Source organism: Marmota monax, unplaced genomic scaffold, assembly GCF_021218885.2.
Source record: "Marmota monax isolate L192 unplaced genomic scaffold, Marmota_monax_Labrador192_F-V1.1 WCK01_AAM20220418_F8-fsc00007, whole genome shotgun sequence".
NCBI classification, from domain to species: domain Eukaryota; kingdom Metazoa; phylum Chordata; class Mammalia; order Rodentia; family Sciuridae; genus Marmota; species Marmota monax.
The window spans coordinates 383,318-406,602 of NW_026692781.1; the positions used below are offsets into that span (position 1 = coordinate 383,318).

At 35.3% G+C, this 23,285-nt stretch overlaps 1 protein-coding gene across 2 annotated transcripts in view; it reads right to left on the minus strand.

The window, feature by feature from the left end:
• Window positions 1–23,285, minus strand: part of Slc38a11 (solute carrier family 38 member 11) — a 50,730-nt gene that overhangs the window by 17,589 nt on the left and 9,856 nt on the right. The window contains exons 5-7 of one of the 2 annotated variants that reach the window (XM_046447543.2): window positions 22,882–22,947; window positions 21,616–21,722; window positions 17,924–18,003 (exon numbers count right to left, since the gene is read on the minus strand). In XM_046447543.2, coding sequence (XP_046303499.1) covers window positions 17,924–18,003; window positions 21,616–21,722; window positions 22,882–22,947 — 253 coding nt within the window. The remainder of the gene's footprint in view (window positions 1–17,923; window positions 18,004–21,615; window positions 21,723–22,881; window positions 22,948–23,285) is intronic. The other variant, XM_046447544.2, reaches the window with a different exon arrangement.

The following is a 23,285-nucleotide window of genomic DNA, read 5'->3' on the forward strand; positions in this document are numbered from 1 at the left end:
GGGGCCTATAAGCCCCAAATAAAAAGGGGCCCCCATGAATCTTATTTAGTCATAAATAAATTTCCTGGGATCATCAATACAATCTCAACCCCAGTCCTTTAAAATGCATTTGTAATACTTGTGCAGATTCTATTTTTATATATGTAAAATAGCCACTGGCTATGTAATTTTATGGATTTGTTTGCTCATCAATTTAACAACAAGCCTTTATTATGTACTCATCGTTGAGACTCTCATTGAGGGAGATATATAAAATTAATAATGCCCAATTGCTGCCCTTGATATTCCCCTCCTTACTTTTTCAGGCTCCATCTACCCAAGGTATATTTAGCATTACGGTTGAGGGTGATGCACATGAACTAATAGTAACTAAGAATGTACTGAGTGTATCCTGGGAACTCAACTGTGTCATCTCATTTAACTTTTACAACAACATTGAGTATTACTCTCATCATTTAACAAACGAGGAAAGTCAATGCCTGGGTGGTGACATAATTTGCTAAGCTCCCACAGATAATAAGTGAGGAAGTTGGGGTTCATCTTCTTGGTAAACTTTATCCTCATCAAATGTCTCTTCCATGCTGAACTTTCTTCCAGTGACCTCAAGTTTCCACCTGTGGTTATATTCCTCAAAAGGAGTTTTGGAAATATATACACTTTAAGGAGCTTGAAGCAACCTGTATCCTAGCAGAATTAAAATATTCAGTATGAGCAGGAGTTTGCCTCCCTGATTAGAATCCTCTTGTGCCCAGTCAGCAATGATGAACAGCACAGGCTCTAAGATCAAACAGATAGTCTCTGTGTTTGTCTGACTTCTTCTATTTATTATCTATGTGAACTCAGGCTAGTTACTTGATCTTCCTGTGCTTTGATTTCTATATCTATAAAATGGGGATAACAGTAGACCTAAATCATTGAATTATTGTGCAGATTAGAGAAAATGTGTAAAACTTCCGAAAGAGAGACTACAACATAGCACATGTTTAATAAGTGGTCATTTTTATCATCATTTTTATTAATACCTTTATTATCATCTATAGTTATTTAAGAAAAGGTAGCCCAAAAAGGGCATGATGGCAGACACCTATAATTCTAGAGACTTGAGAGGCTGAGGTAAGAGGATGGCAAGTTGGAGGCTAGCCTGGGTAACTTAGGGAGACCCTGTCTTTTTTTTTTTTTTAATGCAGCAAAAAATATAAAAGTATGGCCAACTTCCCTAGAAAGGAAAAACTTGGATAATACCTAGAATAATACATTAAGGTAGAAGAGATGGGCACGGGAAGCATACTTTAAAAATGAAGGTACTGGGGCTTTAAAATTTAAAAAAAAAGAGAAATTCCAAAGATTAAAATCTACCTTTCCTAATTTTGTTATTCATTCTTTATGTAAATGGGACACAAAATAACCTTGTGTTTTTTGCCAAAGTTTGTGGGATTTGTGCGGGATATCACCTTTCTTTCCACATAGGAAAGGAGCTATGATAGGAAGGGCTGTGGCAAGGGAGGCCCCAAGGGTGCCCTGACCTGCTCTGATTCCACTTGTTGGAGCGGGAGCTGCTGCCACCTGCTGTCCGCACTGCTGCAACTACAGTCAGCATTAGCAATCCCAGCACACCTGTTAAATTCCACAATTAATATGGAAAACACACACGTTTTGTTTATCATCCTTAAAAAATAATTTAGATCAAGGACAAATAACCGTTATGGAAATTTGAAGGCTGTCTAAATTTCTAGGATGTTATAAATGATATCCTTTTTCATAGGGTTTCTGCTTGTGAAAAATACTCTCTTTTCCCCTTCAAAACAGATTGTGATAGTGTCCTGCTTTTAAAACTTCTATTAAAAATAGAAATGGAAGAGTTTGAGCTTCATTTTCCTCCTTTAATTCAATTTTTTTCAGGTCCCTATGGTTTTTTGAAGATATTTCTGGCGTGTACAATAATACCTGAAGATGATTTTGGATTTTCTCTGTTAATCTTTTTAACAATATTTTTTAGTTGTCAGTGGACCTTTATTTTATTTTATATGCTGAGAATTGAACCCAGTGCCTCACACATGCTAGGCAAGCGCTATACCACTGAACCATAACTCCAGCCCCTCTCTGTTCATTTTAATGATGGTAATTTTTAAAGATGGGAAGTGCCAAAGAAGATATTAGAGACAGAAAAATTGCATGTTGCCCAAATCTAGAGGAAGAGAAGAGATATTGAATGTGACTTTTGAATCATTTATAAAAATAGTAGAGGATTGAGTACTAGGGGAAAAAAATGCACACCCATACATACACACACTTGGATATTTTATGTGATTGTGAAATAATCATAAACTTGTGTGCTTTAAAGCAATTGTTAAATGCTAAATGTACAAAAAATAAAATATATGGAATAGAATATTTAGGTAAAATAGTAAGTTATAGGAAAAATGTAAAAATTATTGCTCAGTAATCATCAATATTTGTTTTACAAACATATTGACTGGTACTACATGTTGTCAATAATATGTGCCTGTTAAGGGTATAAAAGCATGAACATGAATGAAGTTAACCTTAGCACATAATAGTAATCTCTGGGGAAACAGAAATGAATCAACTTTTAAATATGATCATCTATTGCCCATCAAGATTGGATGCAAACATAAAAAAATGATTTTTGTCCAAGTTCCTATTTCCTGAACTGTATGTAAGTATACAGTATTTTCTAAATAAAACCTCCCTCTCAAAGATGGAGAGGTAGTTCAATGGCAGAGGGCTTGCCTACCATGTGCAAGGCTCTGGGTTTGATTTCCAGCACTGCAAAAACAAAACCTCTCTGGATCTTAACCTAGTATTTTAAATTTGTTTTTAGTTGTATAGATGGGCACAATATCTTTATTTATTTACTTGTTTTATGTGGTGCGGAGGATCTAACCCAGGGTCTCACACCTGCAAGGCAAGTGCTCTATCACTTAGCTCCAGCTCCAGCCCCTTAACCTAGTTTTTAACCTTGAATTTCAATGAGTATTCTAGAATTGAAACTTGATACTTCTTGTTTTCTAGTTACTTATTCATTCATTTAACATTCAACAAATATTTGTTGACCACTCTGTGGTAATCATTGTTACAATCTTTGGGAATACTGAAGAGAAAAAGACTAAAGACAAAGAGGTGAATTATTTTGGTGTATATTCTGCATCATAGAACAACTCTGTACAATGGTATTTTCTGTAATGATGGGCATGTACTATATTCATGCTGTGTAATATGGTTGTCTGATATAGAAGTCAAAAGTGGCTACTGAGTATTTGAAGTTATAGCTAGTGTGACTGAAGAATTAATTTTTAAGTTTATTTAATTTCATCTAACTTAAATTTACATAGCCACAAGTGCCTAGTAACTATTGTATAGGAAAGCACAGATATAAAAGGAGTCATGTAGAAAGTCTAAGATAGCCTAAAGGAATTATACAAATTACCTAAAGAAGTTTCATTTTTCCTGTAACATAGTTTGTTCATTAATTTACAGCTTACTATTTACCATTTGAAATTTCCAAGTGACAACTAAAAGAATGGAGTAGTTGTGTGTAAACATAACTAACAAGTGTACTTTATTAACTTCTAGGGACCATGGATATTTGAGAATTTGCCAAAAAGAAAAAAAAAGGAGGGAACATAATTTAAAGTGTAATTACACATATAGTTATATGGTAAAACAGTACATAGGAGTCATACTTTACTATAAAATATGAATTAAACTACTTCATAGTTAAAAGATTAAATTATGGAATAAGTGCTTGATTTTATTTATTTAAAACCAGAGGTGCTTTACCACTGAGCCACATTCTTGGTCCTTTTCATTTTTTTATTTTCAGACAGCATCTTTCCTCACTAAGTTGCTGAGACTGGCCTCTAACTTACCATTCTCCTGCCTCAGCCTCTCGAGTTGCTAGGATACAGGCATGTGTCTCCATGCCTGGCTAAGTTCTTTATTTCAAAGAATAAGTCACAATAAGTTACCTTTAAATAAGGAATATTTTTCAGTTGATTATTCAAATTCGACCATATTAATTAACCTAGACTTTTCAGAAATATTTCTTTTCCACAAAAAGTCAGAAGAAACTCCTAAATAAGAACTTCTCTCCAATTTAAGTTTGTTCTAGATTATTCTATTAAAATTCATTTCCCTGAAGAATTGAAATCAATGGCACTTGCTGGTGTGTGTCTAGAGTTAACAGAAGCCAACAGTTCTGGAATTAGCCCATTGAGCTCAGTGTTGTCTAACCTGCAAGTGTGAGTGTTACCCATCTATGAATGGAAGCTCTTTATCCATATCTTGCTCCACCTGCTTCTTTAATTTAATAAATGTACTTGCTGGGTAAAGACCAAATAGTGACTAACATAATCAAAAAAGGAACAACTAAAATAAGAATAAACTTAATTTTCATTGCAAAGAACACATTTTCTTTATGACTAAGAAATACACAGCAGATTGTAATAGAAAAAATACGGACTTTGGGCTCAAAGAAACTTGGATTTAAATTTTAACTTTATGATTTATTAGCAAGTGACTTTTGGCAGATTGCTTAGTGATACTGTTCTCAATATTGATAATGCTGTTTTATGTATTAATGTAAGAGTTAAATGAAAAGATGAAGGAAAGAAAGTGGTACACAGTGGATAATGTTAGATGAGTCCCTCTTTTCCTTGTTCTTTTTCCTTGCATTATCATTAAAGTAATAATCCATGTCTAAATCTGGGTGTAAGGATCAGCAAATATGGGAAATGAAAACTTCTTTATAGTATTCATAATTTTTTCTTCAAAAAAAGAAAGGACCTTGGGCAATGCAAAATAGCTTATTCTTTTAAAAATAAGGGATTCTGGAAAAACATCAAAAATTTGTCTATCTCCCTACATACACAACAATCGCATTGGTACAGTCTACCTGACATAACCATTTTAGAACTCTGGAGCCTATTGAAGCTTGAAACTTCCAGAAGAAGCATTAGATGGTAATTGAGGTTACTTTTAATCAAGTTGAGTTTTCACCATGGGAGCAACCACCCAAGACCCATACCAGGCAGACAGCCATGCTCACACATGTTCTAGGAGGACCTTGCCTGGAGCTTGTGGGAGCCAGAGTGGACAAAAAAGCACCATGTGTTCCAGATATAGGGATCTATGCTCAGATTTCTGATTGTTGGTTCTGATGACAAAAGTGCTGACAAAAAGGTGGCAAACCATGATTACTGCATCTCCTCCCATTGTGGCAAGCCACTTCCTCTTGTCTAACAGGACTTCCACAGCATTTGAAGAACCAGCACCCACCTTCTCTTAATTTTTGTATGTCAATAAAAAATATAAAGAACAAAATCATCTAACTACTGGATCATCTACTTCCTTTCTCAACCTGTTAGTTTATAGCTGCAATTACCCTACTTCATTAAGACATTAGGCAAAAAATTAAAAATAAGTATATTTTGTGAAAATATTGTTGTGGCAGCAGTTGAGAATGGAAGGCATTACAGCCAAGTAGAGGGAGCTCATGATGAGAAAGAGCTGACTTGCTGCACACAACCCTTTGAGTATAAACTCAGAAACATCAGAAAGCTACCAAGGATACTTCACCAAAAGGTAAAAATAAGAAAAATGGAAGGTCCTGGATAGAGGTCAGTGGATGGAGGTAAGAGATAAAGAAACACCTAGGATAACAATGGGAAGAAAACTGAGACTCCAGTCTCTCTGGAGAGAATCAGTACAACAGAATGAAAGCTTTTGGAGGAAGCTCTCCAATAAATAAATAAATAAATAAATAAATAAATAAATAAATAAATAAATAAATAAATAAAATTAATAGGTATCCATATGTTTGAACATTTGAAAGAGGAATAACAAAAATGATCAAATTTAAAAGCTAAATTGGACACCTAGCTAAATGGGTCAAAAATAACTCTGAGAGCAAAGTGCTCATTGTAGGAAAAAATTAAAAAAAAAGAAAGAAAGAAAGAAAGAAAAATAAAACTATTTAACTTTAAAAGCTGTGCTATGTCTTGATGTATTATGATATGTATAATATGTATACCTAAAAAGAAGAAAGATAATTTGGGGACTGGCTTATAACAGTTTGCAGCCTTAGTATGGCAAATACCTTTAAAAGATTGCTTCCCTTATCCTCCAAAATCTAAGCATATGCTAAGTCACATACTTGAGTTTTTGTCTTTGTCTTCTGTTGTTGTTGTTTGGTGCTGGGGATTAAAGTCAGGGCTAGGACAAAGGAGCTTTAGCTTTGAGATACACCTCAGCCAGCCCCTTTTACTTTAAAAAACCCTTGGTGTGTGCATATGGTAGGGTGATGAAGGTGGAGAAATTGGGGAAGTTGAATTCGTTTTGAGAAATTGTCCAAGTTTGCATTCCAGGATTCAGGCTCTCATCCTGTTTTGAAATACAGACTCCTCCTTATCTCCACATCAGCTGAGGAGCAATAAGGCCAGGCAGTAGGAAGCAAGTCCTATGTATGCCTCCAGTCTTCACCCACTCAGGAAAACAAGCTTTAGAGTGACTACTCCTGAGCCTTAGAACAGGAGGCCTCTACATCAGGATGATCAGACAACCTTATGCCTCTCTCTGGCACATCCCCACGCTCTTTCTGGCTAAACAGAAGCAACCTCCAAACTATACAATCCTGGCAGAGCCTCCATTTTCGTTGTAAGTTTTATATGTTAACCTCCTCAATCACACATCTGAGAGTTAAGTGCTCTGGGTGGCACATGAGGCTCTTGTTTCCTGTCAGACCACAGGCTGTTCATGACAGGCAGATCTGAGCACTTCCTGCAGCTCTGGCATTAGCTGATAGCTCTCTGCCACTTCCTTGCCTGGATGGCTTGTATTCTGTTCTTTAGACAGTTGTGGTTTACAGGAACATAAAAACCTGACCGGGAAAATTCTTCTTGGGGAACTTTAACATCAAAACTGATGCATTTTTCAAAAATAAAGTTTAAAAGTTGGTTTTGATTTAAAATGTACCTAAATCTTCAAGCTGGCTTTTTGCCATAAAATAATTTTGGTTTTTAAAATATGAATATGTTCCAATTCCTGTGTCAACCCTTTAAAAATTGTCTTTACCTGTTTACTATTGTTCAGAATGAACAGTGGAGTGTGCGTAGGAGAGAATGGGATTCACTTCTTTCATATGATAAAAATTTGTAAGAATTTTGGATGTTGTTTTGGTTTTCTATTGTGTCTTTCCACAAAACAATTAAAATATGATGTGAATTTATATTAAAAATTAACATTATTTTAGATGTGAGCTACTGATAATTATTTTCATTGGGGTTCTACTCATGTTTTAACTGCTTCACCCCACCAGACTCTCCAGATACTCTAAAAGTTCCATTTCTAAAACTCTGGATGACTTCTTCTTCCCCCATCTCTACCCCACAAAAGTTACACAATATATAGATATCAAAATATCAAAAACTTACTATATTTTCCCCAAATCTGCTTCTTCTCTGTCCTGGTAAGGAAACTAAAAGAGGGTCCTGTCCTCTACATTTCCATAGCACCCTGCTTATAGCCCTGTCTATTGAGACCTGGATATGGTGGGCATGCCTATGGTCCCAGCTTACTTGGGAGGCTGAGCAGGAGGATGGTTTGAGCTCAAGAATTCAGGGCCTACCTGGGCAAAGTACTGAGACTGCATCTCTCTCTCTCTCTCTCTCTCTCTCTCTCTTTTAATTTTTTAGTTGTAGTTGGACACAATACCTTTATTTTATTTATTTTTATGTGGTGCTGAGGACTGAACCCAGGGCCTCATGCATGCTAGTCAAGCTCTCTACTGCTAAGCCACAACCCCAGCCTTTGAAGTTATATTTCATGGTGCTTATTTGTTCTGCTTTACCATCGATAAGCTATAAGAGAACCACAGAAAGGGGCAGGGGTATATTTTCTTTTCAGCCCCCAAACCTAGAAGACTGACTGACCTGCAGTCATTTATTTAATAAATACTAATTGATTGAACAGACTCTTGCATTTTCTCAAATTGGTGGCAAGTTCTGGACCATCTACTGATCTACTTGTCTAAGCCAGATTGCCCCTAGGTAACTCCTTCTCCCATGACCCTTACTGTCCCTAAGTCTTACTAACTTCATCAGCTTGAAATTAATTGAATATTTTCTCCACTTCATTTTTATCCACTTTGCCTTTATAATGTTCCAATTGTCTTTTGCCTGGACACTTGCTATGGATAGCCTCCTAGGTTTTTACACTCCTATCTAACTTCACCTCTGTTGCAAGAGAAGTCCAATTAAAATGGAGACTTGACTGGCCACTCTTCTGCTTAAGAACAGTCAATGCCCATTCAACTAAAGAACAAATCCCAGTTTCTTATTACACATAAAGTTTTTCCTTCATGTTGGTCTCTGCTAAACTCTATAAGTTCCTTTCCTTTTATATTCTACCCAAACTTTGCACCCAGAATCACCAAATTCTAGGTACTTCTTAAATATAGAAGCTATATAGTGGGTGGTGATAAGGTTATAGGGGCTGGTGGGAGCTATGGTTTAAGTAATCATGTCCCCTCTAAAATTAATGTTGTGGGCTGGGGATGTAGCTCAGTAGTAGCATGTTTGCCTAGTATGCATGAGGCCCTGGGTTTAATTCCCAGTAGTGTTAAACAGATAAATGAACAAATAAAATAGGTAAAATAAAATACTTGTTGAAACTTAATCCCCAGTACATCATATTGAGGTGTGGGGCCTTTAAGTGGTTAGTAGGTTACAAGGAACCCTCACTTTGTAAAAGAACTTGAAGGAGTAAGTTTAGCCATTTTTGTTGTTCCTTCCCTTCCACCAGGTGAGGACATAGAACTTATTTCCCTCTAGAAGAAACAGAGTTCAAGACACCATCTTGGAGGCAGAGACAGCAATCCTAACAGCCACTGAATGCTGGTGCTTTGGTCTTGTGCTCAGCCTCTAAAACTGTGAGAAATACACTTCTGTTTTTTAATAAATTACCCAGTCTGTGATATTTCTGTAGCAGCAAAACAGACTAAAACAGTGGGTAAGGACAGCACAATTTTCAGCAATTTTTCAAAAGTGACAATATGGAGATTAGTCATTGTTAAAATCATATAACATATATATGAGCAATATAAGAGCATATAGAATTCTTGACAAAATTATCAAGGCATTCGGGATACAGGGTACCTAACACAAGAAGGAGGAAAAAGGAAGTACTAGAATGACAGAAATAGACACATTGTTTAGAAAGGAGTAGCATAAAGTTATTTTTACAGGCTAGCTCCCCCAACCAATGGCAGTGTGTGCCTGCTGTCCAAATTCCTCCTAACATTGGAACCTTGAACTTCTGCCACTGCACATAGTACATCTCTAGATGTACTAGATTTGTGCTAACAGTAGCTTCCACCCCACCCTCATCCCCTTTTGACACAACCAATGCCTTTGTGTTTTTTCCAAGCACCAAATCACATATTGTCTTATCCTGATATATTTACCTGCCTACACAGGTTGGATTAAGAGCCCTTCCTCTGCTTCCATGGCACCGAATAATAATATATTGAGATTGTCTTTATATGTTTATTCTATATAGAACTAACCACTACTTTATATGTTTATTCTATAAAACATAAGGATGTGATGTCAGGGACTGTGCTTTCTTCATCTTTGTAGTCCAAATATTTACAAGAGAGACAGGTGTCAGTTGGCCATTTAATAAATTCTTACTGGCTCAAAGAAAAGGCTATTCATTTTTTGCTCTTTGTTTGTGAATCTGTACCAGAGACCAGTTAGATTTCTGACTGGAATAAACAGAGAGCTGTAAACATGACTAAGACAGTCATTTATAAAAATACCTGATCATGAGTAAAGGAGGACTTGACATTGAGCCACTGAGGCTGTTCCTGTTGCTCTTCTGATATTTGGAATGACTGGATGAATCCTCCTTAAGCACATACCATATCGCAGATGTTTTTCCTATGTTCATATAGTCTCAAATCAAACAATAGTTCTGGGTGATGTTTTACATGGGCAATTTGTCAAGTGAAATACACCACTAGCTCTAGCAGTGAGGCAGAACCTAAAGTCAAATGATGTTTTAGCAAATGAGTTAGCAAATTTTGCAAAGCATTGGAACTAGACTTAGGAGAATTTTGTTTGACATGATTTTTTTTTTTTTATCGTCTCAAGACAACTTTTATTATCTCATTACTTTGAAATTTTGGTCAGTCAATCCCCAAGTTACATTGACTAAATCCAGAAAGCATATGGATTCATTCAAATATTCAACTGATAATTCAACAATTCTTTGCTGAATTCTAATTTCATGTTAGGCACTCTGCTGAGTAATAGGTATACAGTGTGGAAAAGCAAATGTGATTTCTGTTATCGTGGCACTTGTGGTATGTTGAGAAAAATAAAATACAAAGGGAAATGCATAAAATATGAATAAAGACAATTTAACAGAAGTATCATTATTTTATTCCTACGTGTGGCTCCAAATGTAATCAACTAGAATATTCAAGTCCTGAACCTATTCCCATTCATCATACTCTCAAGTAATAATCTCACTGTTGAGATAATTGAGGCTACTGGGTACAGACACTCAAGTCTCCTACTATGATCTTCAGAAGGTATCCATGTTTTATTCTCCATATCCTTATTCTACTGTTTCAAGAAATGTTCTAGCTCCTTTCCAATATTCTAAATTTCAATCATTCAAGATTTCATGGAGGACTTGTGGCTTCAACTTTTGACTTGATCTATAACATGCTCACTATCTCCCATGGTAAAAAAAAAATACATATATATATATATATATATATATATATATATATATATATATTAAATACTCGTTTTAAAAAGTACGTTTAGAGCTCTGACTCAAGACAGTTTTACCATACTACTTTTATTCACTGATGCTTTTCATCAAAGAAGAAAGAAGAAGAGAGATAAGAGGAAGTGGAGAAGGGGAAGGAAGAAGGAAAGAGAGAAGGGGAAGATTTGCCAAATTAATTTTTCTATTATTTTCTTAATTCTTAATTCTCTCTCAGTTGCTTCCTCCTGTACCATTTGACTGAAACTCCTATCCTCTGAAGAGGATTTCTGTGGTTTGCACCACATAATGGCCACTCTTCTAGCATCACTGACTTGACTTCTTTTGGGATCACCCTTTGTTTTTTCTACTCTTTGGAAGGGTTGACTATATTCTTAACTCCAAGAATGGGCATGTATAGTCCAAACACAAGCAACTCAACACAAACTGTGATGACTGTAATGATGAGGTCTGAGATCATCCTGGGTCCTCATTAGAATCCTCATTAGAGCCAACCACCACTAATTCTGGGAAGTGAGGCTGAAGGAACCCTAAAAGAGAAAGTGTTGAGAGCCACAGCCGAAGGGGCCCCAGCAAACTTGCAGCTGCCAGCTGATGATTGGCTCACAGCGGCCCCAGCAAACTTCTAGCTGCCAACTGATTGGCTCCTCTGCAGTGATGCTCATTGGGCTGTTTCCCCGCCCTTTCAGACCACGGAGCTGCTCATTGGGGGACTTTTTTTGGCTCTGCCCACGCGACCCAGCCAATCAGCCTCAAGAGCAGGAGTAGTCGGGGAGGTTGAGAGGCTTGTGGGAAGCCGGTGGTGGCAGTTGGGCTCTGAAGGTTTTTCCTGAGGAGCTGTGTGGTTTGGTGTGTGTGTTCTAAAAATAAAGTTTGTTTCTTTTGACAAGTGTCTTCTGAATTGTGCCCAGCCAGACTGCAGCATTTGGTGGCCCGTAAGGGGAACGAATCCGTGACCTTGGCGTTATCAGCACCAAGCTCTGATGAATCCAAATTTAAAAAGTTTAGAGTAAAAAGGGTTATTTTAAGTTTATCTTTGGGAAGGGGTATATATTCCCCAAAGATAAACTTAAAATAACCCTTTTTACTCTAAACTTTTAAAATTTGGATTCATCAGGGCTTAGTGCTGCGGAAAGGCATATGTGTCCAAAAAATGTACATAAGCCCAAGGTACTTTGGAAGGATATTCTAAAAGGACAATGGAAAGGTCCTGACCCAGTAATTGTCTGGAGTCGGGGGTCTGTTTGTGTGTTTCCACAGGAAGAACAGCAGCCGATTTGCATTCCAGAAAGATTAACTAAAGCGATTTCTACAGACCAAAAACAAGATGATTTGGCTCAAATCCATAACAACTGATATCCAAAACTCCAGTTTGGCTATTCTTACATCTGCAACAGAACCAGGATGCTTTTTTCAATATCTATTTTATTATTACCCTTTCCCACATCATGAAGTTGGTTGGACACTTACACCCTCTGGTAATAGAAAGGTGTTAGTAGCAGTCTCCTGTTGTAACTTTCCCCCTGATGGATTTTTCTGCTCTACACTTTCTTTCTCTGTCTGACTAGCTCAAGAGACCTTCTCTTTTACTTGAATATGTCTACTATAACTATAATACAACCCAAGAAGATAATGCCAAACAAAACTGAAACAGAGTGAAACAAAATTGGAACAACAAAAATTCATTATAGCCTTTCTATCCTCCTGAAATGTCCATCCGTCCTTTCTCCCTATCTGTTCCTCAGATGTGAGCGTTTTTTCTTCCATCTTGCACATCTCCAGGGACAGGCAACTTAAAACAAAAGTGAAGCAAAACAAAAGAAGAATCTTAAAATGGCTACCCATCCTCTCGCCCTGCCCTCAGGGGCGAGCAGTTTACCTTATCACTTACCCTCAGTCGTTCCCTGTTCCCCTGTTCGAGCCACCAAATGCCGCAGTCTGGCTGGGCAAAATTCAGAAGCCACTTGTCAAAAGAAACGAACTTTATTTTTAGAACACACACACCAAACCACACAGCTCCTCAGGAAAAACCTTCAGAGCCCAACTGCCACCACCAGTTTCCCACAAGCCTCTCCCCCTCCCCCACTCCTCCTGCTCTTGAGGCTGATTGGCTGGGTCACGTGGGCGGAGCCAAAAAAGTCCCCCAGTGAGCAGCTCCGTGGTCTGAAAGGGCGGGGAAACAGCCCAATGAGCATCACTGCAGAGGAGCCAATCAGTTGGCAGCTAGAAGTTTGCTGGGGCCGCTGTGAGCCAATCATCAGCTGGCAGCTGGAAGTTTGCTGGCAGCTGGAAGTTTGCTGGGGCCCCTTCGGCTGTGGCTCTCAACAAGAAAGCTCTTTCCCTTTCTATGGACTTGGACTTCAATGGATATAGGTTAAGACGGCTGTGGCCATTATGACACAGTGAGGAAAATCTTTCAGATACAAGAGCCAGAACAGGAAGCAGTGAAAAGAGAGAACAACAACAACAGCCCCAAATCAGAAAACAAAAAACTATACCTGATTTCATTATTTGAGACCCTACATCCAATCATACCTAATTACAAAAAATAATCTTGAACTTTACAGTTGAGTCAATAAATTCTCCTTTGAGTCAACCAGTTCATAATCCTGTGGTTGTCATTTGCACAACAAAAAGGGCAATAATTTATATATCATCAAAATTTTCAATGGCCAGTATTTGGCAGAATGAATTATTTCTTTCTTCTATTATGTACTCTTTATCTGCCTTTACTCATATTTTAAATGATCCTTTCTTTAAACCCCTCTAGTGCTTTATATATAGCATTAAATGGTAGAATTTCGGGGTTAGAGTGGATAAAGGGTAAGGAAATTAATATGTACTGATATTCTCTGGAAAGGCACACTGCATATACATAAATGCTTGTTAAAAGTTCAGACACACGAAATTATGTTTAGAATTCCACATTACTGATTGAAATGCTTTTTTCTAACTTTTTTAAATTGTAGATGGACACAATACATTTATTTTATTTATTTATATGTGGTGCTGAGGATTGAACCCAAGGCCTCACACATGCCAGGTAAGTGCTCTACCACTGAGCCACAGCCACAGCCCAATTAAGATGCTTTTAAAAGAGATGTCATAGGAAGGAAAAATAGTTTTAAGTTTGGAACTGCATATTTTTGTTCCCATTCTGAATGTAAAAATTGAATATTAATGAGAAAATAAATGAAGGATTTTGCCACCGAATGCCTCTTACTCTAGCTAAGAAAAAAAAGTAGAAAAAAATAGGAGAAATGTATTACTGCATTTTTATACTCACACACTTTCTGGAAAGCAATTAAATTTCCTTGCCACCTCAGTTTTTAGAAAGCAAAAGGTTAGAAAACACAATAAAATTGAACATAATTTCCAAAAAGTACTGGAAGTCATTGGACTGTGAGATATTTGAAATCATATCAAGAAGCAGGATTTATAGCCCTATGAGTTATGGAAAAGGAAATTGAATTGTGTTTTATTTTTAAAACACAACCACTAAAAAGATGTTTCCATAGTAACAAGGTCAATACCAGTGGCCATTACAGACCTTCCTCTTTTCTGATAGCGGGTTTAAAGATCTTTTTCAAATACCACTTTAAAGGCCCTATGAAAAAACTACAGCTTTTCTGATCATTCATCTGAACCAAAAATGAAGAAATCACACATGGTGTATTGAATTTCTCATGTTTTATGGATTATAAGCATTCATAGCTGCCATATTTTCAGAAAGATTCTTGCTTGACTAGCCAACCCCTGAACATGGGATTTAATTAGCCTGATCTTAAATAGGGACAAACAGAAGTTGTTTGCAGTAGTATTCAAACAGAAATAAAAGGTGGCACAATATTTAAAAACATACTCTTTTAATATCTAAACGTTGAGAGAGTTAAGTAAATAGCCCCTGTTATTAGAAAATTTCAAAGGTTCAGATTAAATATGATATCACTGCTAGAGGAAGATACCGTCCACATTTTGTTTATACTGCTGAATTTAAATAGCTCTTAGTACACAAAATCAATTTATTTAACACCACCAGGACGTGGACTCTGCTACCTGTTTTCTCTGTATCAAGTCACACTATTCATCTGATAGTCATTGTATAGCTTTATCATCTTCACTAAATGTGAGCCCTTGAGAGCAGATATATTTTACTTTGTGTTCATGATAGTACCTCACATTTCACTTATGTATAAAAATACTGAGAAATAGTGGTGAATGAATTGTAAAAAATAATCATACAACAGCAACTAAGAAAACACAAAATCTCTGCTTTAATTTTAGAAATGATGTGTCAGTTGATATACTCATGATTGTAATCTCTTTAAACCAAGAGCTTTTAATTCCTGTAAGCTGAGATCCTTGTTCACAGAATCTTCAACTGTTAAGTAATGAATTCAATTGCCTGTCCCTTGGGTCAGTTCGTCAGAATTTCTGCAGGTGGGGCCTGGAAACAACAGATTTTAAAGCTATTCAGGGGATTCTAATACGAAGCCAGAGGTGGAAATCACTGATTTACACTCTGCTTCTGGGGCACAATTAAGGATTAATTTCTTTACTCCCTAATTTAGCTACTTCCCCCCCCCCTTTAATTTTGCCTCAAAGTATTATGTATATCAAATATAGGGCTGGGCCTCAGTGGTAAGAGTGCTCACCTAGCATGTGTGAGCCCCTGGCTTCAATTCCCAGTACCAGAAGAAAAAAAAATCTAAATATATGTCTTCTTGTTGTAATATGATTTGTTCCTTAGAATAATTTTTAACAATAAAATGTTTCAGTTACAATGGTTTGGTTTCATATAATTAAAATTTTAGCCAAATTATTATTTATTATATTCTGTTGAATGCTTTTTGTTGCTATAAATTTAGAGTTTGAAAAGCAGAGTTGAATACTGAACCAATATAATAGATACTAAATAAATATCAGTAGAATTGAATATATGCTTTTGAACTCTTATAGCTCTTATAGATTCCTTTCTTGGGCCTGTAATGCCTTTTACCCCCTTATCTATCTAGAAAAATTCCATTTTATCTTTCAAAATTCCCAGATCATATTTTCTTCCTCCCGGAATCTCACCTGATCTCTTAAACACTCTCTCGGTGTTTCCTCTGCCCCTTTCATGGTTCTACTTGGTTACTTATCACGTATTTATTTATTTATTTATTTTTCTTTTTTTGCTTGTTTGTAAAATAAATCCCTTCTCCATAATTGACTGTGAACAGCTTGCATCAGGTACTGATTTATGCCTTTCTACTCTTTTTCTCTCAGAGAATGTTACAGTAACTGGAAACAACAGACACTCAATAGCACTTCACAATCTCTACTGTTAGAGACTGACTTGAATTCCCTCCAAATTCATGTCAAAGCTCTGACTCTGAGTGTGATGAAATTTGGAAAAGAGTACTTTGGAGGCAGTCAGGGTTAGATGTGGCCATGAAAGCTGGCCTTCATGATGGCATTAACCTCCTAGTTAGCAGAGGCCACAGTGAACTTGTTCTTTCTCTTTGCTGTGTGAGAACAGAGAAGAGGAGGAAGACCCTCACCAGAATCCAAACTCACTGGATCTGATCTCTGACTTCTGCCCTCTGTTTAAGGAACTCATTCTATGGTGTTTTGTGATGGTCTGACCTAACTAACACGACTATGAATCAGGATTAAGTAATTTGAAGAGAAAATTAATATCAACATGACTGAGAGTTATACTTTCTTTAAGTTTTCTAGAAGATAAGCATTTTATTTTGTAAATCAAAGGCCATATTAAATATAATTGGACTATATTTAATACTTTCTTCCAAATAAACTTGAGATTTAGTGTTGTTGTTTTTACATTTTTCTGGTATACTAAGAATTTTTTCATAAATACATACAGTTGAAATGAAGTAATTTTGCAGAGCAACAATCAGTCTAATTACCTTGTGGCCTGCATTATCAATTAGAGCTAGTCACCAGGTATTCTTTTCATTTTTTGTCATAGATACCACTCATTGAAGACTCAGTGCCCCTTGCACTGCTTCAGACATTATGTCTTAAATTTGTTTTACTTTGCCTGGTTTGGTGCAGACAGAATATTTAAGGTGTCATGAAAACTCCCTAATGTATTATTTATTCATTCAATAAATATTTATTATGCATTGTAGAAATCCAACTCTGTTTAAAGACTACTTTAGTTGGTTTCATTCCAGCAAATTCTTGGGACTATAAATGTAAGTTACGTGGCCCTTACCTAGTGAACCTGTTCTATAAGTAAAGCATAAAAACTGTAGCTTAGGTTAGCAGTCACACACTTGAATTTCATGGATGAATAACATTTTTAACATTTGGGGAACTAATAGCAGTGTGCCAATATTTTACTTGACCAAATAATAACATTTAAAACAAATACCACTGCCAACTATCACCATTAGTTAACAAATGATGGAGCATTTATTTTTATTTTTATTTTCTAGTACTAGGGATTGAACCCAGGGGTGCTTAACCACTGAGCCACACCCCCATCCCTTTTTATTTTGAGACAGTCTCACTAAGTTACTTAGAGCCTTGCTAAGTGGCTGAGGCTGGCCTCAAACCTGTACTCCTCCTGCTGCAGCCATCCAAGTCACTGGGATTACAGATGTGTGCTGCCATGCCTCGCTGATGGAGCATTTTAACACAAAATAATTAAAGAACATAACCTTAGAAGAGAATAAAAGGCAGTCTTGAAAGTGACTACATTTAACTTAATAGGGTAAAACACTATATTCTTTATTCTCATTTTGGCTTAGACTGCCAAAACTTTGTTAAAAATAAATCCATATCTACTTTGTTCCCGTTTTCCATCATTCAAAACCCCTTTCTTATTCAAATTCTTAGGACTGGTCACTAAAATCTTCAGTAAATTTGTTTTAATCCCTTCAGTCTTGTAGGGTTCAACTGAATAATGCATGTTTACTTGCCTATACTTATTTTCTGTTAGTTTTTCAAACACTAAAGATAAATGGTGTTTTTGATTAAATTTATTTCTATATTTTCTTCATGTTTCTGATTATATTTCTGCATTGATAATATATCATTTAAACATCTATGTAAAGGCTATAAATCAAAGACTAACAAATGTAACAAGACTTACATGTGTGGACCCAATGAAATTGCCCTTGTCATTACAATTCCAAGAATTACAACTGTTAAAATTGTAGAAATAAAGGAGATCTGCAAAGAAAAATGTAAAGATTGTTAGTATAGCATACAGATTATTTATTTTTAAAATATTGCATCTTTTTCCTTTTTACTTGGGTAAACTAATGCACAGTTTCTTTTTTTTAAGTCTAATTCTTTAGTCATATTCTTATATGCTAGTGTTGTTAACCTGAGGCATGTAACTTCTTATCAAATCACAGTTTGGTCCCACACCTCCAAATAGATATTCAAGTACTAAATATGACTATTATTATAATTTTGCAACATGTCTTTAAACATTTTCAGTGGCTTTCCGCATAAAATATAAAATTGTACTTTTTTTTTCTTCTGTTTCTGGGTCTGTTCTGCTCCTTCGTTTTTGTCACTATTTTAACTGATTAAAATATCAACTGTTCTGTATGTATTTCTGTTTATTGAAACAAAACTGTAGATGTCTTAATAGGAGGTATTTGGTTTAAGGCTATATATTGTTTGCAATGGGTGTTGTTATTATTTGTCTTTCCCTTAAAGGACAGGTACTGGAGACCTTTAGGGACCCTATGGGTTTACAGGATAGAAACTCTATTGCCTCAAATCCACACTGCTAGATGGATAGACACACAAACAACATGAAAAAAAACAAGAGAACAAACTTCCCTACACAAACCAAGATGCTCCAATAATAGAATCCATTGACACTGCAGTAAAAGAAATGTCAGAGGTGTTTAGAATGTACATAGTTAAACTGATCTGCAATGTAAAGGATGATATAAGGAGTGAAATCAGAGATAAGATTAGGAGATGAAAGATCACTACAATAAAGAGATTCTAAAAAGAAATCAAGCATAAATCCTCAAAATGAAGGGGCAATAAACATCATTGGAGAAAAGATAGCCTATCCAAGAAATAGTGCTGGGAAAATTGGAAATCCACATGTAACAAAATGAAATTAAATCCCTATCTCTCACCCTGAACAAAACTCAACTCAAAGTAGATCAAAGACTTAGAACAGAGACCCTATGCCTAATAGAAGAAAAAATAGGCTCAAATCTTCATCGTGTCAGTTTAGGAACTGACTTCCTTAACAAGACTCCTAAAGAGTAAGAAGTAAAATCAAGAATCAATAAATGGGATGGATTCAAACTAAGAAGCTTCTTTTCAGCAAAAGAAACAATCAAGATCATGAAGAAAGAGCCTGCAGAATGGGAGAAAATCTTTACCACCTGCACCTCAGATAGAGCATTAATCTCCAGGATATATAAAGAACTCAAAAAACTTAACACCCTCCCCCCCCACAAAAAAAATAACCCAATCAATAAATGGGATAAGGAACTGAACAAACACTTCACAAAAGAAGAAATGCAATTGATCAACAAACATATGAAAAATTGTTCAATATCTCTAGCAATTAGAGGAGCGCAAATCAAAACTACTCTAAGATTTCATCTCACTCCAGGCAGAATGGCAATTATCAAGAATACAAGCAAGAAACAATAAGTGTTGGCAAGGATGTCGGGGGGAAAGGTATACTCACACAAATTGGTGCAACCATTATGGAAGGCAGTATAAAGATTCCTCAGAAAACTTGAAATGAAATCACAATTTGACCCAGCTATTCCACTCCTTGATTTATACTCAAAGGACTTAAAATCAGCATAGTACAGTGACATAGCCATGTCAATGTTTATAGCAGCTCAACTCACAATAACTGAACTATGAAACCAATCTAGGTGTCCTTCAACAGATGAATGGGCAAGGAAAATGTGGTTTATATACACAATGAATTATTATATCAGCCTTAAAGAAGAATGAAATTGTGCCATTTACGGGTAAATAGATGGAACTGGAGAATGTCATGCTAAGTGAAATAAGCCAATCCCAAAGATCAAAGAGCCAAATGTTTTCTTTGATATGTGGATGTTAATATAAAACAAGGGGAAAGGGTAGGGAAGCATAGAGATACTTTGGATTAGACAGAGGAGAGTAAAGGGAAGGGAGGGGGCATAGGAATAGGAAGGATAGTAGAATGTATTGGACATTATTGTCCTATGTGCATATATGTTACATAACTGGTATAACTCTACACCATGTACAACCAGAAGAATATTCCATTTATGTATGATGTGTCAAAATGCATTCTACTGTCATGTCTAACTAATTTGTACAAATAAAAAATAACATATAGCTCACATATTGAAATAATATTTTGGATGTATTGGGATAAATAAAATATTAAAATTTTTAAAAGGAGGGAAATGTTCAAATATTAATAATAGAATAAATATCAGTAGCTTTATTTTCATGAGGACTTTGATTTCTGTTTTTGGATAATATTTCTGTCTACACTGAACATGTAAAATGAAAAACAGAAAATTCAGAAAATTCAGAAAATTCATACACACACACACACACACACACACACACAAATCCCATTTTGGTACTCTTATTTATTTCTGAATGACTGTTAAAGATGGAAGATATGTTGGAAAGAATATTTTTTTCTCTTATTGGTGCATTATAGTTGTATACAATGGTGGGATTCTTTGTTGAATATTTGTACATCCACACAATGTAACCAATATAACAACATAATTTGGCCAATATCATTCCCTTGCAGTTCCAGAATACTCTTGAATACTGTCTCTACCCTCCCTTTTAAGTGGAAAGAGAGAATTCATCACTGGGTATATAATAGCAAACCTCACTTTGAAAAGTAAAATTCAATCAATTGTTGGAATTGTCGAAATAGAATATAAAAGTATCATATAAATAGTCCTTTAAAATATTCTTCATCAGAATGCATGGAATCATGGAGACAGCACCAACGGTATTTTCGGCAAAATATAAGTATTCCTTGAGAGTGAGGGTATAAAATACAGTCAGAAAGTCTAGTTTAAGCAAATGAGCTTATGTGATGAGTAGAATAATTAGGTGCTTGGCTTCCCTAGAAAGAGTTCAGTATTTATCTTTAGCAATAAGAATAAAACATTGGCCAAATTCTCAACAAGTGATGAATCAACACATTGACATTTAAATTTACTGAATGGAAAAAGGCATAAAAGACATTATAATCTACAAATAAAAATATTTTGTGCCATTGAATGATTCATCCTTAGTACTAGGTTAATTTATTTTATTTTAAAATTTTAGCTAATACATGGAAACATAAAAGCTGTATGTATTAATGGGGTACAACACAATGTATAATATATCTATATATTGCATAATGTTTAAATCAGGTTAAACATAATTACCTCTTCAACCATTTCTCATTTCTTTGTGATGCTTAGTTTAGTTTTGAATTGTTTAAACATGGAACACTTTCCCAATAATGGAAACTTGCTTTAAATATAGTTCTTTATATTTCTAAATTTAATACCTGTTGTCTGATACCACTTAGGGTATCTATTTTGAAAAAGAAACAGGAAGAATATATTTAGTTTACATTCATCAACTACTTAGCCATTGGTTCCCCCAAACAAGCTAATGATTCAACCACGGTTTACTCTAGCATAATCACAAAAACACTATAAGAAACTAAAAAGAGTACTGTAATTCAGAACTTTGCCAACTAGATGCTAGATCAACAAAATGAATGTTGGTAACAAGGTTCATTTCTACATCAATTTAATATGTAAAACTTACCTTTCCAAGCTTTGCTATATCTCGGTACAAGGACAAAGGCAGAGTAAAGGTTACCGTGGAAAGCACAATAATGAAGTGACGACCAATAAATACATTCTCAGGGTCAACTAAAATACAACAAATAATATTTAGTGTTTGGAGATACAAGTAGCACATTGGTCACACAACTAAATAGGCAAGCAGTTAATTATAAAAAAAAATGACTGAAATAATATAAATTATCCCTAAATGAAAATGATTTTAAACATATGTAAAAATAGAAATAAATTACAAAAACAAAATAACTTATGGGTATACCTAGGCCTGAAATGAATTTATAAAATTTCATATTCATATTATTTTGGTAGTTCCCTAATCAGTTTCTCTGCTCTTCAAAGCAAATAGACTCATGGTCTCTGAATTATTCTTAATAACCATGATATGGTGAAAAGTTGAACAGGAAGTGGGATCCTGGTGTATGTTGTAAAGGTCTGCTTGAGAATACTGTAGCAACTTTTTTGTAACCATCTCACCCTGCAAATAATGATAATGTCCCTCTCTTGGGTGAAAGACACACTTGTCTTATGTATATCCATAAAATGGAAAGCCCCTACAGAGGCCAATTACTGATACAACTATAGATCTAGACAAATCTAAAACACACGTGCCAAGGAAAAGAAGCCAGTCTCAAAAGATACATGTTGTATGATGCCATTTACATGGCATTCTGAAGAAAAGCCAGACAGGGAGAGAAACCAAGTCAGTGGTTGCCAGGGGCTGGAGATGAGGGCGCTTTTCACTAGAGGGAGTTGGGCAGAACTTTGGAGGGTGATGGAAAGGTTCTGTATTTTGTTGTAGCTGTGATTATATGACTATAAACATTTGTGAAAACTCACAGAATCTACCCTAAGAAAAGGATTAATTTTATTGCATTAAATTATAGTTTGATACAAATAATGGGGAAACTATTTTAGAAAAGATATAGTATAAATAGGATGTGAAAAATGTTACCACAGAGCTGTGATGTGAAACATAAGGAATTTAAAATGTAGACTATTCTAAGTATACGAAGAATAACAATATTTTTAATTGGCTAAATAAGAACTATGTATAAAAATAGATCAAAAATTAGAATCAACATTGGTCATGGGAACTGCAAGATATCTGAAGTAATCCAATCCTTCCACCTTCAAATATTTATTTATATATTATAATGAAACACATTAACTATATATAATCATATAAAATAAAGCAATTTAATTCTTCAGAAGTCTTATTTTCACTTACCTCCAGGAATTCTTTGAAAAACTTTGCTCAAAGTATCTCCAGCTATTATGTTATAACTTATCATAGCTAAAATATAATTAAAATAATAGTCATTAATAAACCACCACACATCTCATCTTGAATATTTTCAATGTAATCAGTTATTACTTTCCAAGAATTGACATAATCCTACCTTTTAAAATATATATTGTAATTACTAATATGAGCCACCATAAAAATAACTATTCAACAGATTTATGGTAGAATATCAATTTGCATTACAAAAAAATTTTCAATTTGCAAATAGATTTTCCTCAGAACACCTTTAAATAATGAGTTCTGGTAGTCATTTAAAATTTAAAATGCAATTTATCTTGGTATGAAAGTTCAGTTTCAAAACCTTTTTTCAGGAATACATGTACTGC